Source organism: Maniola hyperantus, chromosome 23 (genome assembly GCF_902806685.2).
Source record: "Maniola hyperantus chromosome 23, iAphHyp1.2, whole genome shotgun sequence".
Classification (NCBI taxonomy): Eukaryota; Metazoa; Arthropoda; class Insecta; order Lepidoptera; family Nymphalidae; genus Maniola; species Maniola hyperantus.
The window spans coordinates 9455777-9473746 of record NC_048558.1 but is presented as its reverse complement, the minus strand read 5'-3'; the positions used below and the strand labels follow the sequence as shown (position 1 = coordinate 9473746).

At 38.3% G+C, this 17970-nt stretch overlaps 1 protein-coding gene across 3 annotated transcripts in view; it reads right to left on the bottom strand.

The window, feature by feature from the left end:
• The window catches only part of Cals (calsyntenin 1), a 229387-nt gene extending 212521 nt beyond the window's left edge, over positions 1-16866 (bottom strand). For all 3 annotated transcript variants that reach the window (XM_034981127.2, XM_069506515.1, XM_069506516.1), the window contains exon 1: positions 16619-16866. In XM_034981127.2, the coding sequence (XP_034837018.1) occupies positions 16619-16703 (85 nt within the window). In that variant the 5' untranslated portion in view covers positions 16704-16866. The remainder of the gene's footprint in view (positions 1-16618) is intronic.
• Positions 16867-17970: the final 1104 nt, after the last annotated feature.

Here is a 17970-nt window from a genome sequence, read left to right as displayed (position 1 = left end):
AGCACGGTCGCTAATGGCTTCATAAGATCAGCGGATGGAGTTCCGAGTTTTCTGTACGTGATCAAATCAGGAATAAGGAGATCCGTAGGAGAACCAGAGTAATCGACATAGCTCAGCGGGTTTAAATTTCCGGGATAAAAAGTCGCCTATGTCACTCTCCATGTCTTTATTTATACCCATGCAAAAATCACGTCAATCCGTTGCATTGTTGCGACGTGATTGAAGGACAAACTAACAAACAAACACACTTTCACGTTTATAATAAGGGTACCTACTGATAACATACCTAGGTACCGACTACTTAAAGCATTGAGGATTCCAGCAGTGCCATTTCATAATTAGTTGCTAGCTTTTATTGCAATTAGTTAGAGCACAGAGAAACTAAGAACGACAATTGAGAGAAACCGAACAGTTCAGATAGCAAGAGCTTTTCCTTAGCACTAATTAGCACCAGGGCAATGAAAACAAAGGAAACACTGTATAGGTACTAACAGCTAGCTAGGAGTGCAAGCTATTGCTTTTATATAAGCTATATTAAATTGCAATATCGTGAAATGGTTCGGACATAGCATACAATAAGGTATTGGGAGTCGAAGGAATGGTTATTGTAAAAGGCAAGGTTTATTTATTCAACACTAGCGGGTATACTACTGTACAAATTAAAGATTTTTTCCAAATTGTCAGTTCGTCAGTTGTGTATGAAAATTTAAATATATGTATATAAGTAAAAGGAAAAGGTGACTGACTGACTGATCTATCAACGCACAGCTCAAACTACTGGACGGATCGTGCTGAAATTTGGCACGCAGATAGCTATTATGATAGGCATCCGTTAAGAAAGGATTTTTGAAAATTCATCCTCTAAGAACGTGAAATAGAGGTATATTTATATAGATATTATAGTTTTATTGTAATACTAGCGTATTACAATAAAACTTAAAGCTAGCCTTATCTAATTACTATACAAATCATGCCCGCGTAGGATAATGCCAAGAATACTGGCTGCATTTCCGCGCTGGACAGCCAGGTTGATCCGTTGCGCAAAAAATGAGCCAGCCCTTATGTTACCAGACGAGGCTATTAATCGCGGTGAAATGTTAAATATTGATTTTTAGGGTTCCGTACCTCAAAAGGAAAAACGGAACAATTATAAGATCGCTTTGGTGTCTGTCTGTCTGTCTGTCCGTCTATCTGTCAAGAAACCTACAGGGTACTTCCCGTGGACCTAGAATCATGAAATTTGGCAGGTAGGTAGATCTTATAGCTGACATTTGGGGAAAAATCTGAAAACTGTGAATTTAGGGTTAGATCACACAAAAAAATTTAAATTGTGGTCATGAACTAATAATTAGTATTTTCAACTTTCGAAGTGAGTGACTATATCAAGTGGGGTATCATATGAAAGGTCTTCACCTGTACATTCTAAAACAGATTTTTATTTATTTTTATGCATCATAGTTTTTGAATTATCGTGCAAAATGTCGAAAAAATAAGACTAGTACGGAACCCTCATTGCGTGAGCCTGACTCGCACTTGGCCGTTTTTTTTTTTTGGTTATTTAGAGCCAGTGACATTCGGGACATAACATATTGGCGACTCCCCTGGAGATGCAAATGTTCTTGGTCGGTTGTAACTACTAGGTATAGTAGATTCAGTATTAACTGACGCGTTTCCACTTGAACGTAAACAATAGGGGTAATAAACCAAACACTCATAGAGCCCATTCATTTATAAAGGAGCCGGTTCAACCTTATCTACTTTGTTGCAAACCAAGCAGTGTGGATAGTTTTGAATATTCATACAATAATTAAAAAGAATAGAATTAAGTACACATAACACAGGGAAAGTATCGAAAGCGTTTTAAAAACGCCGCAAGTGTTTACAAAGAATTCACCCGCCATGACTAAATCCTATTGTTATTGCTAATGCCGGTCTGAAGTGGAAACACGCCAGTTTATTTTGAATGCACTATACCTAATCAATAGCTGGTGACCCGGCCGGTCGTTTATCAAGAACCATGTAGGGCATGTAGGTAAGGTAGTAAGGCAAGTCGCACAACACGAGTGGGTAACTCACCGGCCGGCGAAGTAGGTCGCACCCACGCCACGCCACGCCACGCCACGCCGCGGTCACCACAGACGGGGCATGACCGGTTATTACAATAGTCGACACGGGTTAGGTCACTTTCTTTCTTTTATGTTCCCATTTGTGGAAAGTTTTCAAATCCATGGAATATGAGGATTAAAACGTTTTTTGACTTTTCTTACCACTTACCACGCTGACTTTACATATCCTTGAGAACATTATGGAGAACAGAGAGATCTCAGCAGGTCAGGTAGGCATGCAGGTTTGCTCACGATGGGTGTTTTCCTTAACCGTTAACGCAAGTGATATTTAAGTAATTAAAAAGGCATATAACCCAGGAAACTGTTCTCAGAGTCAATCGTAAAGTTCATATTAAAGCGCTGGGAACTATCAATATAATCAAACCGTTAGAAAGTAACAACTTTTTATACTAGGTACCTATGTTAAGTACCTGTAGCTTCCCGTCTCATATCGCTAATGGACCAAGTTTTGTTATTTCCAAAAAGGGATTTGGGGGTGTATGACAAAAGTTGTAACTGGGTAATAAGTGATACTGATGCGGCAAACTTAGAAGCTAATGATTATGTCGAAGTTTTGTAGCTACAAGTAGCTAAACAAACTTATGTAATTGGAAAGGGAACTTATACTACTTAGCAGGCTGAGTAGTTAGTCAGTCTGTTTGTCGTCATCGTCTTAAGCAATGTACCTTTTTTTAGGGTTCTCTAACCGAAGAGTGCCAAGGTTCGTTCGTGTCTGTCAGCGGGCTGTATCCCGTAAACCATAATCCATACTAATATTATAAATGACTTCGTCCGCATGGATTTAGGTTTTTGAATATCCCGTGGGAACTCTTTAAATTCCCGGGATAAAAAGTAGCCTATGTCCTTCCCCGGGATGTAAGCTATCGCTGTACTAAATTTCGTCAAAATCAGTTGCACGGATGGGCCGTGAAAGGCTAGCAGACAGGCATACAGACAGACAGACACACTTTCGCATTTATAATATTAGTATGGATTTTCAAAATGGCTGTGACACACAGACAGACGGACTGAACAGAACTATAAAGGTTCATTGTTTTACTACGGAACCATAAAACCTATGAATAGGTAGATATTTGATACCAAATCCATTTTACGCCATCACACAAAAACGAATTTGAAACGTTGATTCTTTATACTGTTTGTATTTGCTCTCTCAATTCGAATATCAATATCACAATCAAATCCGCAGCAAAATATCGTTTTATCACATGAAACTAAACAAGCGAACTCAGATATAATATGTATTTACTATTTGCTATGTGAATCAAAAACCAATGCAACCCGTACCCTTCAAAGGGGAGATGTTACAATATACGCAACGCAACGTTCGCTCTGCCAAAATACCCGCCCACTAGGTCCACTCATGAAGTCGTCAACAAGTTGTGTGTATCTTAGTTTTCCTTAGATGGCTTAAAAGATAAACAAGTCGCAGAAACATTCTCGGAGAAACGATTTTCCCTGCGGTGCCGACCTTTAGACCATTTTGAGTTAATTTTTTACTCATACCATAATTTCATTCAGTTCGCGGTAACAAGATATACGATCTTGTCTTGTCTTGGACCGCGTATAGTGTATCACTGCGCATTTCAGTGAGAAGTGGTTTCCATTTTAAGTAAAGTAAAGAAGAAAACTTGACTATAGCACACGAGTACTCTGTGACTATAGTATGATTTGTTAAGGTGAGGTATGTTCTATTTTACGTGTTGTCTTTTCCACGGGTTAAATCGCCTTATGTTGTCAGTGTGCAAAATATCAGCCTACTTAGTACCTACTTAGAAAGCCTGACACTCTAAAGCCGTATTGTCCAATTGTCTCCAGCATCAGCCCAGCTCTTTGCATCGAGCGAGAACACTGTCTCCTCCCAGACGTTTTGCTTGATGAGTCGATACTTGTTTCCAGGCCGGGGTTAACGTTAATGGAAAACAATTAACATCAATGGGAATATTTGGGACATTCCGAAACGAATTGTCCCCAAGCCAAATGACGCTCAATATTGGGGACCTCAGGCTCAGTGATTCAAACAATTTTTACTTTTTATAAATTACTAGATGATTTAGGTTTTTAAAAATCCTGTGGGAACTCTTCAATTTTCCGGGATAAAAAGTAGCCTATGTCCTTCCCCGGGATTTTTACAAAATCTAAATCCACGCAGATGAAATAATTGCGGGTATTATTTATTTAGTACAAAGATGGCGTGCATCAAAAAGTATCCATGGGATTGTTAAATAAAATACTTAGTAAGTACCTACTATTGATTTAAACAAAATTGGTTACTTAGGTCACACCGCACAGGTAATGTACTATTTAAGATTATAAATAGTAACCACTAGGCAAACACGGTTATCTTGAGTTTAACGAGTCAAATTCAACATAATCTACCAAGTCGTCGTAGCCGCCAGGCCATCAGTGACAAAACCGGTCAAGTGCGAGTCAGACTCGCGCACGAAAAGTTCCGTACCATCAGTACCCTTATAAATGCGAAAGTGTGTTTGTTTGTTGGTTTGTCCTTCAATCACGTCGCAGCGGTGCAACGGATTGACGTGATTTTTTGCATGGCTATAGACAAAGACCTGGAGAGTGACATAGGATACTTTTTATCCCGGAAAATCAAAGAATTCCCACGGGATTTTTAAAAACCTAATTCCACGCGGACGAAGTCGCAGCCATCAGCTATGTATCTATAAAACCAAGCAAAAAAATCACGTTTGTTGTATGGGAGTCACCTTAAATATTTATTTTATTGTTTTTTAGTACTTGTTGTTATAGCGGCAACAGAAATACACTATCTCTGACAATTTCAACTGTCTAACTATCACGGTACATGAGATACAGCCTGGTGACAGACGGACGGACAGCGGAGTCTTAGTAATAGGGTCCCGTTTTACCCGTTTGGGTACGGAACCCTAAAAACTAGTTTTATAATATGTGATATGTATAAAACATACCATATTCGCAGAGTGGTGTAATATAAACATTGACGTACATATGATGCATCATCGTTTTTTGTTCAACAGTTTCTGGTATTAACATCTTATGTTATCATTTACAGTTTTCAATGCGATAAACAAAACTTTATTTCAAACTAGGAACCCGTGGGAACTCCTTGGATTTCTGGCCTGAAAAAATTAAATAAAAAATTTAAAAAACCTCTGATCCAAAAACCTGTAAAAAGTAAAAATAATAGTAAGTAAGTTTGTATTGGCCGTTTAAGTTATAATTTTAAGTCACCATCATCATCATGATCAACCCATCACCGGCTCACTACAAAGTACGGGTCTCCTCTCAGAGTGACAAGGGTTTTGGCCATAGTCTACCACGCGGGCCATGTGCGGATTGGTAGACTTCACACACCTTTGAGAACATTATGGAGAACTCTCAGGCATGCAGGTTTCCTCACGATATTTTCCTTCACCGTTAAAGCAAGTGATATTTAATTAATTAAAACGCACATAACTCCGAAAAGTTAGAGGTGCGTGCCCGGGATCGAACCCCCGATCTCCGATTAGAAGTCGGACGTCCGAAACACTAGGCTATCACAGCTTTAATAATTTTAATAGTAATTGATATAAATAGTAAAGTTTTTATCTAGGCGCTCGTCGCGTCAGGGGACCGCTAGAGGTAACAGAAACAGCTGTGAAAGTCATCTGTTGCAGACAGAATAATTTCTGTTTTCTTTAGCGATCCCCCGACGCAACGAGCGCTTGAATAAAAACTTTATTATTTACATTAAACTAAAAGCTTAAATACATACTTACTTATTAGTTATTACTTTTTAGAGGTTTTCGTGTCAGGGGTTTCTTTTAATTTTTAATTTAATTTTTATTTTACCTATTTTACCCTTTTATACTTTGTAGGGTTCCGTACCTCGAAAGGAAAAACGGAATCATTATAGGATCACTTTGTTGTCTGTCTGTCTGTCAAGAAACCTACAGGGTACTTCCCGTTGACCTAGAATCATGAAATTTGGCAGGTAGGTAGATCTTATAGCTGACATTTGGGGAAAAATCTGAAAACCGTGAATTTAGGGTTAGATCACACAAAAAAAATTGTGGTCATGAACTAATAATTAGTATTTTCAACTTTCGAAGTGAGTGACTATATCAAGTGGGGTATCATATGGAAGGTCTTCACCTGTACATTCTAAAACAGATTTTCATTTATTTTTATTCATCATATTTTTTGAATTATCGTGCAAAATGTCGAAAAAATACGACTGTTGTACGGAACCCTCGTTGTGCGAGCCTGACTTGCACTTGACCGGTTTTTTTATCTTGAAATGGTTTGTGTAATAGACAATACGCACTAGTACGTAGCAGAAAGTAATGTACATCATCGGCCTTAAGAATGATATTTCGGCTTTGTAGAGCGTTGTCTCGCCGCAACTGTCGTGAGCTGTGCTCTAGTTCACTCTACTGTATAAAGACATAGTTCAAAGCAACATTAGAGTATAATTATTATAATCAATAACCGTAAAATAGACTGCGAAATAGTGCGTAGAATCTCAAAATTACCCGCGGGAGTGCCCTGAAGTTGTGTAACCGTGATGAAATTGGGACGCCACGCGGCGAGATCCGAACTATCTTTGCTGATAACTAATTTACACGAAGTTTAGGTATGTTAGTTGGATTAGAAAGCGCCTTCTATTCGGAGGTCGGGGTTCAATCCCGGGCACGCACCTCTAACTTTTCGGAATTTTATTGCGTTTTAAGTGATTAAATATCACTTGCTTTAATTGTGAAGGAAAACATTGTAAGGAAACCGGCATGCCTATGGGTTCAAAGAAATATAAAGTAAAGTGGATATAATAAAGGCTGTAATATCTCGGGCCTCATTAAACAAAGACAGCTTAAAGAGGCTAAAGACAATTGCTTCAAGAGCATAACGGTGCGGAATAACGCGCCACTCGCATAGCGTCTAGTCTACAACAATAGACGGAGACGAAAGGCAAACAGAAACATGCCCTCCTCACGCCTCCAAGGCCATGACAAACGCCATGTCCACCACGCTGCTGGCCAAATGCGGATTGGCAGACCGTTGCGCGCTGGTACCACAACCATCCGTACCGGCGCGCAACAAGGTCCAGTATATCGTGAATAGCAGTGGCATGCAGCTCATAGAGGCATAAACGCACTGCTTACCCTCATTGTAATAAATCAATGCTTATTTTTCATTTTACCTGCCGTAAAATAAGTTCATACCTAAATGCATACCCTGGCTTGAACTCCTGTGCACGCCACTGGTGAATAGCTAGCTAGTAGCTAGCTGTGTATGTTTTACCATCATACAATTTAGCAAGAGGCGGACCAACAAATTCCTGAAAGGCCGGCAACGAATTGGCGGTTCCTCTGGTACTGCGGCTATAATCACTCAATATCAGGTGACTCGCTTGCTCGTTTGCTCGCTAAAATCATCATGATCAACCCATCGCCGCTCACTACTAAGCACGGGTTTTCATCTCAAAATGAGAAGGGTTTAGACCACAGTCCTTCACGCTGCTGGCCTTATGCTGATTGGCAGACCGTTGCGCGCAGGTACGGATTGTCTGACTATGTTCAGTTTACTTTATTGTTATTCGTCGCTTATGCGACAAGGTCGTGGCCCTGCGTTATGGTACGATTACACCTAACGAGTACAGTGGGGAGTCAGTGTCCTCGGCCGAGTACTCGGTTGGTATAAACACTTACGAGTGCTCGGCGCAATTTCGAAATACGTATAAACGGCCACCACAGCACTGTCTCGGTCGAGTGACATTTTACTGTCTCGCTTCACTACTCGGTAGGTGTAATCAGCCCATTAACATTAGTTACAGTATAGTTCATCTAACAAAATATCATATAGGTACAATTGGCGTGGATAATTTGGTTCATGCGAAACGCGATTAGTTGATAACAGTTTGTGTGTCAAATGATAGGAACTACCTATCAACCTGTACCTATCAGTCATAGTACTAGTCATCATATTGCAAAATACTCCTTTGAAGAGAGAGAGCCAGCACGTGCCAGAGCTTCGTTATTTTACAAAAGCAGAAAGTTTCTCAGCGTATTGTCCCCAACACTGGGGGGAACGTTTGTTTGGATATTTGTTTTGGTCGTGGTGGCTTTGGGAGATAACAGGTAATAAAGTGATCGTGAAGTTCCAGCGTTAAGAACAAGAAAGAGGGTAGTTCGCTACTGCCCTTGACAGCTCGAAGTTCATCTCTCGCAGCACCGCCGGCCGCAGTCCCGTCGTGACCACGACCCGTGCTATTGGGTGGACATATCGACAAATAAATTTTTTTACAAAAAAAATAAAAACCGACTTCGTTACATAAACACTAAAAATTGAAAAATAATTTAATTTATTACCGAATATATTATGTATACAAGAGTTAATATAGTTCCATAATAATACTTTTTGGTGCCGGTGCCAATTAGCTTTAGCTGCGCGAATCGTCTAGACTTCATATTTTTATGGGACTCCACAATGGCACCTCATTGGCACCGACCCCAAAAAATATTATTATGGAACTATATTAACTCTTGTATACATAATATATTCGGTAATAAATTAAATTATTTTTCAATTTTTAGTGTTTATGTAACGAAGTCGGTTTTTATTTTTTTTGTAAAAAATTTTTATTTCACAATTTTTAGTGGCCCCATGGAATTATGCTATGACTGGTTAAAAATCTACTGTTTACTAAGCTATTACACTGATCGCGAGCAATTTACTCTTATCCGTTGAGGAGTTCCAGTATCTATCTTCGAAGATGTTCATCAGATCTTCACCAAATTGAAATGGGACCAACTTTGAAGTATACCCTTTCAAACAAAAAAAGAATTTTCAAAATCGGTCCAGGCGTTTTTGAGTAATCGGGGAACATACATAAAAAAAAAAAAAAAAAAAAAAAAAAAAAAAGATTCCGACGAATTGAGAACCTCCTCCTTTTTTTGAAGTCGGTTAAAAATAAAAAATAATCGTGGTATGTACCCATTTTATACATCCCAGACATACATTCGTATTGCCAGACAATTGCCTCCCCGTGTTGGGGACAATACGCAGAGAAACTTTCAGCTTTTATTAAATTGCGAAGGTCTGGCACGCGCTGAATCTTAGTCCATTATGACTATTATCTCATATCTGACCACTTAGGTTAAGACCTATTTGACGGCTTTAAAATTATAAGTATTTCTATACATTGTAAATTTAAATCTATTTATATGTATATTCTACTAGCTTATGCTCGCGACTTCTGATAAGAAAGCTTGAATTTGACTCGCTCCAGCAATGCACGGGGCTGCAATTGCTTGTACAGTATAGTATAATAATATTGCAAATTGATCTCTTCAAAAGAACAACCGCCGAGTTTCTGGCTGGTTCTTCTCGGTAGGAACGGCATTCCGAACCAGTGATAAATTAAACTAGTTGACGATTCAAAAGCACTTGTAAAATTTTATTTGAATAAAAATCTATTCTATTCTATTCGTCTGCGTGGATTAAACACAAACCGATATTTTATCCCTCTAGGGGTTGAATTCTCAAAATCCTTTCTTAGCGGATGTCTACGTCATAATAGCTATCTGCATGCCAAATTTCAGCCCGATCCGTCCAATACTTTGGAGCTGTGCGTCGATAGATCAGTCAGTATAAATATAGATTTCTTTCTTTTTCTATCTACTTCTGTAAATATAGATTTAAAAGTCGTGCACCACGTAAAGTCGAAATTCTCCTATGTCTACCTCTTTCGAGATTATTAATAACTGCAAAGTGATTTAGACGGAAACTGAATGTCCCGGAAACTTGAGACCGTTATTATGTATGTCATTCATTCCCCTTACTAATGATACGTTATACTTATTAATATTATCTCTAACTTTAGAAGTAGAGCGAACGCAGACAACCGCATTTTGCCCGAGATCGATCGCGATCTTTGATCAACAACGGTCTGTCTAATATTACGCAGACTACTGCGCTGCGTAGTGTGCGTACACTGGTGAAAATCTCTACATAGTATAAAATAAAGTCGCTTCCCGCTGTCTGTATGTATGAACGCGTAGATCTTTTAAACTACGCTACGGATTTCAATGCGGTTTTCACCAATAGATAGAGTGATTCAAGAGGAAGGTTTATAGGTATAGTTTAATACTGGTTTGTGTTAATTTGTTGAAATATAACGATATTTGTACAAAATGTCGGAAAAAATCAAGCATCCATCGAAAGTTAACAAATATTATACGGAAAAAGTAGGATGAACTCACCCTACCACATTAATATCTACATTGCACTCATGCGAAGCCGGGGCGGGTCGCTAGTAAGTTTATAAAAATCATCCACAGCAGTCTGTAGTCTGCATTAGCATGTTGTGTCCTTTGATTAATTTTCAGCGGTCCGTACCCGAAGGGTGCTAATGGGCCCCTGTCACCGCGAGTCTGTCTGTATCGTCAGCGAGCTGTATCTCATGAACCGTAATAGGTAGAGAGTTAAAATTTTCAGTATGCATTTCTATTGTTGTACATCTTCACATTACTTCACATCACAACATATTTAAAAAAATCAATATGTCCGCCATGCAAATAAATACGGAACCCTAAAATGTCCATAGTGTTATATATCTTGTACGATTCCTTTCTTGTGCGAGTCCATCTCGCACTGGACTGGTTTGTTTTTCTCCATCAAAAATCGGATAATCGGTTGATCTTGTATTTCTTTTGCTACGTTCGTTGAATATTATCGGTAGTATGTGAGAAGCTTTAAGGGAACGTTGGACATACTACAGGAGGAATACAGGAGTGTTCGCGTTGACACATTTATTTAGCTCTAATTTCCTTCCAACACACTTTTAGTTCGATCTATAAACATTGTAATATAAATATTACAAAAATACATTCCATTAGTCCGTTAGTCGACTTTAATCGACACTTTACATATGAAAACGTCTGCGTGTTTGTTTGTTAGTTTCACGATTAAGCACTAAACCGATCTGAGATAGTTAGCATTCTGAAGAGATCATCATCAGCCTGTGGACGTCCGACAACGCTTGCTACGCGGTCTCCACTCTAGGACTTTCCGGCTCCAACGACCATCGCCTCTACGACAGGCTTGCCGCAAGACCTGCCCACTGCCACTTCAGCTTGCTAATAGTTTGGGCTGACAATATAATAGGCTGCAATAAATTAATGTGGGAAAATCTCTTAGATTGGGACTTAGTAGGTACATCTAGACTTTTAGATAACTACCTAAACTAAGCTTTATGTACTTTGACATACCGTTTTTGTAGGTAAGGTATAAGGTACTAATACGGAGGACACGCGGCGCGCTTGGGCACGTCAGGATAATATGCCGCCGCCTTTATCCTTAACAAAATAAAGCTTAGTTTGAGAAAGAATCGCGCTGGGGGTCCAACCCATGCCTTGCGCCATAGAATATATAATAGTGCTAACGTACTTGCGCCTACGATATCATCCAAAATAGGTAGGTATACAGAACTGGATACCTAACGGACTGCGATGGAATTTTATGATTTCCATAGACAATGTCTTGAACCACAAAACGCCAATGCAGAAAACAATAAAATTGCAATAACATAAATAAACGCGGTCGTTGCCCTCTGATATTTAAGAAAGCTAATAAAAATAACATCATAACATGATTTAGGTAAGTATTCTTTTCATTCGAGCAGGCAATAAAATTTAGAGACGCAAGCGTAGGCGATCTAAGCGCCTTTATGATTATTGATCTTACTTATTAGCGAACAGAATTTTTCTATAAGGCTGCCTTTAACTGAGTACAGTACGCGGCTGAAAGTAATATACATTGACTTTTAGAAGGAGATAGCAAATTTGTAGAGCACTGTCTCTATCGTTAAGACCGACAAAACATATAGGTATGAATGAGTGACAGAGACAACGCGCGCTCTACAATACCGAAATGTTATTCTAAAGGCCGATGTACATTACTTTAGGCCATGTACTGTACGATACGACGCGTATCTCACTTTGAGGCAGCCTAAGGCAGTGCTTGAAGACCAGAGTCTTCGATCGGTGAGTGTTGTCAGTGAATTACATTGGATCCGAGACATGGGCGCTAACTATGGGCCTCATAAGAAAGCTCAGAGTCACTCAGCGGGCGATGGAGAGAGCTATGCTTGGAGTTTCTCTACGTGATCAAATCAGAAATGAGGAGATCCGTTCCGTAGGAGAACAAGAGAAACCGACACAGCTCAGCGCGTTGCGAAGCTGAAGTGGCAACGGGAAGGGCACATAGCTGTTAAAAAACCGGCCAAGTGCGAGTCAGACTCGCGCACTGAGGGTTCTGTACTCGTGTATTTTTTTCGGTATTTTGCACGATAAATCAAAAACTATTATGCATAAAAATAAATAAAAATCTGTTTTAGAATGTACAGGTAAGCCCTTTCATATGATACCCCACTTAGTATAGTTATCTTACTTTGAAAATTGAAAATACTAATTTGTTCATGAACACAGTCATTTTAATTATTTTTTTGTGTGATGTACCCACAAATTCAGTTTTTGGATTTTTCCTTTACTTGTGCTAAAAGACCTACCTACCAGCCAAATTTCATGATTCTAGGTTAACGGGAAGTACCCTATAGATTTTCTTGACAGATACGACAGACAGACAGGCGGACAGACAGACAGACAGACAGTTAACGTAATAATCCTATAAGGGTTCCTTTAGAGGTACCAAGATGCTGGCGACGAATGGCTGGATGGCGATATATTTTAAAAATAATATATTTCAAAAACTTCTATTTCACAGGGGATAACAAAATGAGCTAAGGGATACACCGTCCTAACATTTAAATAGCTAATTATGAGAATTTGTAAGTCAGTCACGTCGCCGAGCCTTAACGTTGACCTACGTAAGCGGATAGTCCGGTCTAGAATATAAATAATGATCTAAATGCTGTAGGGCGACAAACCTTCCTAGTGTTTTGGGATACCTAGTCCATTTTCTTCTGGACTGGTTACCGTAGTTATTAAAGTTATAAGTCCCTTAAATTGCTAATGCGCGTGGTCGCCATTTTAGTGACATCAGCACTAGACTGAACTTTCGAGCTGATGGTATATTTTACTTAAATATGTAGTCGAATGACGTCATTTCGATGTTAATGAGACATGGTTCCAGCGCAATAGCAATTTGCGGGACTTATAACAGGACGATTGAAACTATACAGTGGAACTACAGTTCACGACGAAAAAAACGTCGAGGCTTCGACGTCACTGACAGGTGTCACATGCTAGTATGCAATCACTACACATAATATAAAATTAATACGAAAATGGTTGTTTGTTGGTTTGTCCTTCAATCACGCCGCAACGGAGCAACATATCGACGAATATTTTTGCGAAGATATAAAACTGCGACATCAGTGGTAAAGAGAGTAACATAGGCTACTTTTTATTTCGGAAAATCAAAGAGTTCCCATGGGATTTTTAACAACCTAAATCCGTGGATTTAGTTTAGGACGGAGTCAAGGGCATTATCTCGTAAAAAATAAAGCTTGGTTTCAGTTGTCATCAAAAATATTGTTATTCTAGAGACGCCACGTCGTCTCCTGCCGGTGTGCCTTGTGCCGAAGTCATAGTTACACAAAACTAATCAAATCTTTATTTTTAAACAGAATAATGATCATGTTGAATCATACAATGTGTCAGTCTATTGTATGACTAAAGTTGTTACTTGGTCATTTCATACTGTAGATAACCAAGATAGTATTTTTTTTTAATATTTACAGGGTGGAAAAAAAGTATGGGCCCTCCAGGGCAACTACCGGATGACTCCAAGGAAACATTCCCTTATTCCCTTAATATATTTAAAAAGAAACAAAACTGTATTCAAAGGTTTTCTAAAATTCGCTTGTCTCACCCGGGAATTGAACCAGTTAAAAATTCAAAAAATTAACACTCACAATTTTACTCCACTAGTAGATACAGTCAATGTTAAAGATAAAAAACTTCCAAGAAACATTAGGTCTTACACTCGTCTGTCCTACAAGATATCCATAAAATCAAATATTTAGTAGGTACATAGTAGTAAAAGTGGAGCGGAAAACTGATGCCAGAAGCACTTGCAAATATTAATTTTTTATTACTGATTTGTATAAGACCGATTACGCACCGGCGACTAGTCGACTGTGCGTAATGGGTCTTAGGTAGCTACACAATCATCATCATGATCAACCCATCGCTGGCTCACTACAAAGTATGGTTCTCCTCTCAGAGTGAGAAGGGTTTTGACCATAGTCTATCATGCTGGCCATGTGCAGATTGGTAGGCTTCACACACCTTTGAGAACATTATGGAGAACTCTCAGACATGCAGGTTTCCTCACGATGTTTTCCTTCACCGTTAAAGCAAGTGATATTTAATAACTTGATCCCAGTATTTGAACCCCCAACCTCCGACTAGAAGGCGGACGTCCTAACCACTAGGCTATCACAGCTTACTACCTACACAATATCAAAGGTTAAATAAGCATAAAATATCTAAGTTAAAACTAAGCAACAACAAAAGGATTCATGCAACTTGAAACTGTTTATTTGCACCATTAAGTCTGTTCATTCAACTTGTATCTTCTGATGCTCACATGCACTTCATAATTGAATTGCCATTAGATCTTCAACTTCCTGTAAACCTGTGGGAACTTAGTTAAATAGCAATACTTTTTTTCTTTTTTTTAGGGTTCCGTACCTCAAAAGGAAAAACGGAACCCTTATAGGATCACTTTGTTGTCTGTCTGTCCGTCTGTCTGTCAAGAAACCTACAGGGTACTTCCCGTTAACCTAGAATCATGAAATTTGGCAGGTAGGTAGATCTTATAGCTGACATTTAGGGAAAAATCTGAAAACCGTGAATTTAGGGTTAACAGACAGACAAAAAACAAATGATCCTATATAGGTTCTGTTTTTCCTTTTGATGTACGGAAGCCTAAAAAATGATGAACATAGTTCTTCCAAAATACTTTTTAAAATTGATGTCACTTTGAATCCAAAAAGAAGAATCTACCTGATCAATTAAACAGTGCAGGTAAAATGAAGTGTGTATCTTATAAAATGCCTGCACAGTTCTGTGCACACATTTCTGTCTTACTATACATAAACCTGCCTGCCTGATCTGAGGTACAACCCTGCATACAGGGCTTACTTTTAACTCTACTGATTTGCCTTTCTCTGCAGAGCTTTCAATGCTGCCCTACTTTTAACTTTGCACTTATGAAACATCTAAAGTAAATACCCTCATATTTATTATTATCCCAAGGAAACTTCTACCATTATGTAATGGAACGAGGGGTCACAACCCTCAGCAAAGGAGAATATGACTCAGAAATACACCTATAAATTAGGATAAAGGTGTAAGAGTAACACAGAGTTCTTTTTTCTATTATTAGAATACTAAATGCAAAGACAGATTTTCTGTACTTTCAAAGATTATTACTTAATTTGAAAATTCAACCCATTACATACTTTTACTGTTGTGGCTAACTCCTTAAAATGTTGAAATAAGTGCTCATGCTTACTCAGTATTTAAGATAGAGTAAGCAAATAGTCTTTAATTACGCTAAAAAGGCAAAGTTTTTAATCCATGTACATATATATGCAAAAATTTATTTTGATGACACTGTGAGGTGTCCATTTATGAATCAAACAACATTATTAGAAACAAGGTCATCATAGCCAGGATTAATAAATTGTAGGTATTGTGGTGCTAACTTCTAGTAATTAGGTGTATTATATTATTGTACTTTCGTACAATATTGTTTAATTGTTAGAGCAAAGTACTTACTAAACTAATATTCTAACCCAGACCAATAGTTTAATACTATACTTAGATCTAAGAATCTATTATAAATTCTAGCAAGACTAAAATAACATATTACAAATAACTTTAGCTACTTAGACAAGACTAGAAAATGCTGTTTCACTACTATTAAATTTGTACTGTAGTCTTTGTGACAAAGACAGCGAAGAAACCTTAAAGTAAGTGTTGAGTTTGCACTCTGACTACAAAGTGGTTAGTCTATAAATCTGTATGCACAGCAACATGTGCAAACTGTATCTGATTATGAGGATTGAGGAGTGAGGAACTACAATACAATGAATCAACTGCGAAACCTGTGCGCACGCCCACATAGGCTCGCCCGTGTGTGCACTGTGCAGGCCAAGAAGTAGTTTGGCCGGTTCTGTACACCTACACGAGACGGTCACCATCGCACCGCGTAGGTATTGTAATCTTTACGACAACTTCGAAAGTCACCACAAAAAAGGCCCGGTGCACGCTTTCGTCTAGCTATCTAAATTTACAAACCAAAATAAAATACGACATACGCATACGTCTATACTGTTAGCTCGTTTTTTAATGGTAAACCTATGCTAGAGTTAAATGAAAAAAGATCAATATTCATGAGAAATGTTTAATTACCGGATAATTATTACATTTTATGTAAGAATAACAAAATAAATCATTTTAGGGCAGTAAGTAACTAGATCTTACCTTCATTGTCGTTGTTTCCCTCGACGCTGTGCGCCGAAGCCACCAAAACTCCGAAGCACAGAATGCTCAAAAATCTCACAATCATTTTAACTGTTTAAATGATAGCACGACTCACGAGTACACAGTTTAATTCTGAAAAATAACTATTTTCAATCACTCGACATATCCGAACCGATGACACTTGCGCTGCAGAGCAGCGATCGGCCTTTCTTTCGCAAATGGCGGAGGTTGACGGATGTGTTCATCGATTGTATTTCGAGTCTGCGCGTTCGTAATTTCATGTCAACATTTATTAAACAGCAACACTGAAGTCTTATACAGTATAAGTCTATGATTTTTGTATAGCTGTGCCTATTGCATTCCAGACCAATAATTATTGTTGAATTTACCAATTTTTTTGTTTAGGTTTAAATAAAAGGTAAGTATAAAAAAAGCGCGCTCGCTTCGCTCGCGCCTTTGTTTAATCGACGTTAGCCCGACTAAATACGTGAGTACAGCCGTTGACAGATAATGAAAATCACTCACCAAAGATTTTTATTTTTTATTTTATTAAACGCTAAAAAAGTGTCTCCCTAAACTAAAACGAATGTTTTAATTTAATAATCTATGTTAGATATCTTTTGAGTTTTATCTTCCATATTTTAACCATTATTATCATACAATATCAACTATAAGATGTACACAATGAACTACGGTTCACTGTGCACATTAAACATTGAGTCACTGTGTACCACCCCTATATATTTTTACTACAGATTATGTAGGAACGTGCCAGAACACTTAAAAGTTCCAATTCATAATATTATGCTAAAAGAAGTGTATAAGTCCCGCAAATTGATAATGCGCGTGGCCGCCATTTTAGTGACAATAGCACTAGACTGAAGTTTCGAGCTGATGGTATTTTTACTTAAATATACGTCAACAAATAACGTTATTTCGATGTTAATGGGACATGGTTCTAGCGCAATAGCAATTTGCGGGACTTATAATAAACCATTAAGGACTGTAGCACAAAAACAGTAAAGAAAAAAGATTTTTTTCTTATGCTTGTGCATGTGCAATTAGATTGGCAGCTTTCCGGCGATAAGGGTGATGAATTAGTGTGCAGGTAGCCTCTTATGATACGAAATTGCACAGTGTCCACTTGGTCATTGTTACTACCCCTACCCTATTCATGGTGCTGTCCTTCACTGTTAAAACATGCTTAAAACGCTTAAAACTCAAAAAGGTTAGACGTTTTAGGTTTGAACCCTGGTGAAGTGGACCCTCCGTATAGAAGGTTAATTATACAAAAAGCATTTTAGACCATTATATTTGTACAATAATTTGGTTTTCTATCTGTGCTAGCAAAT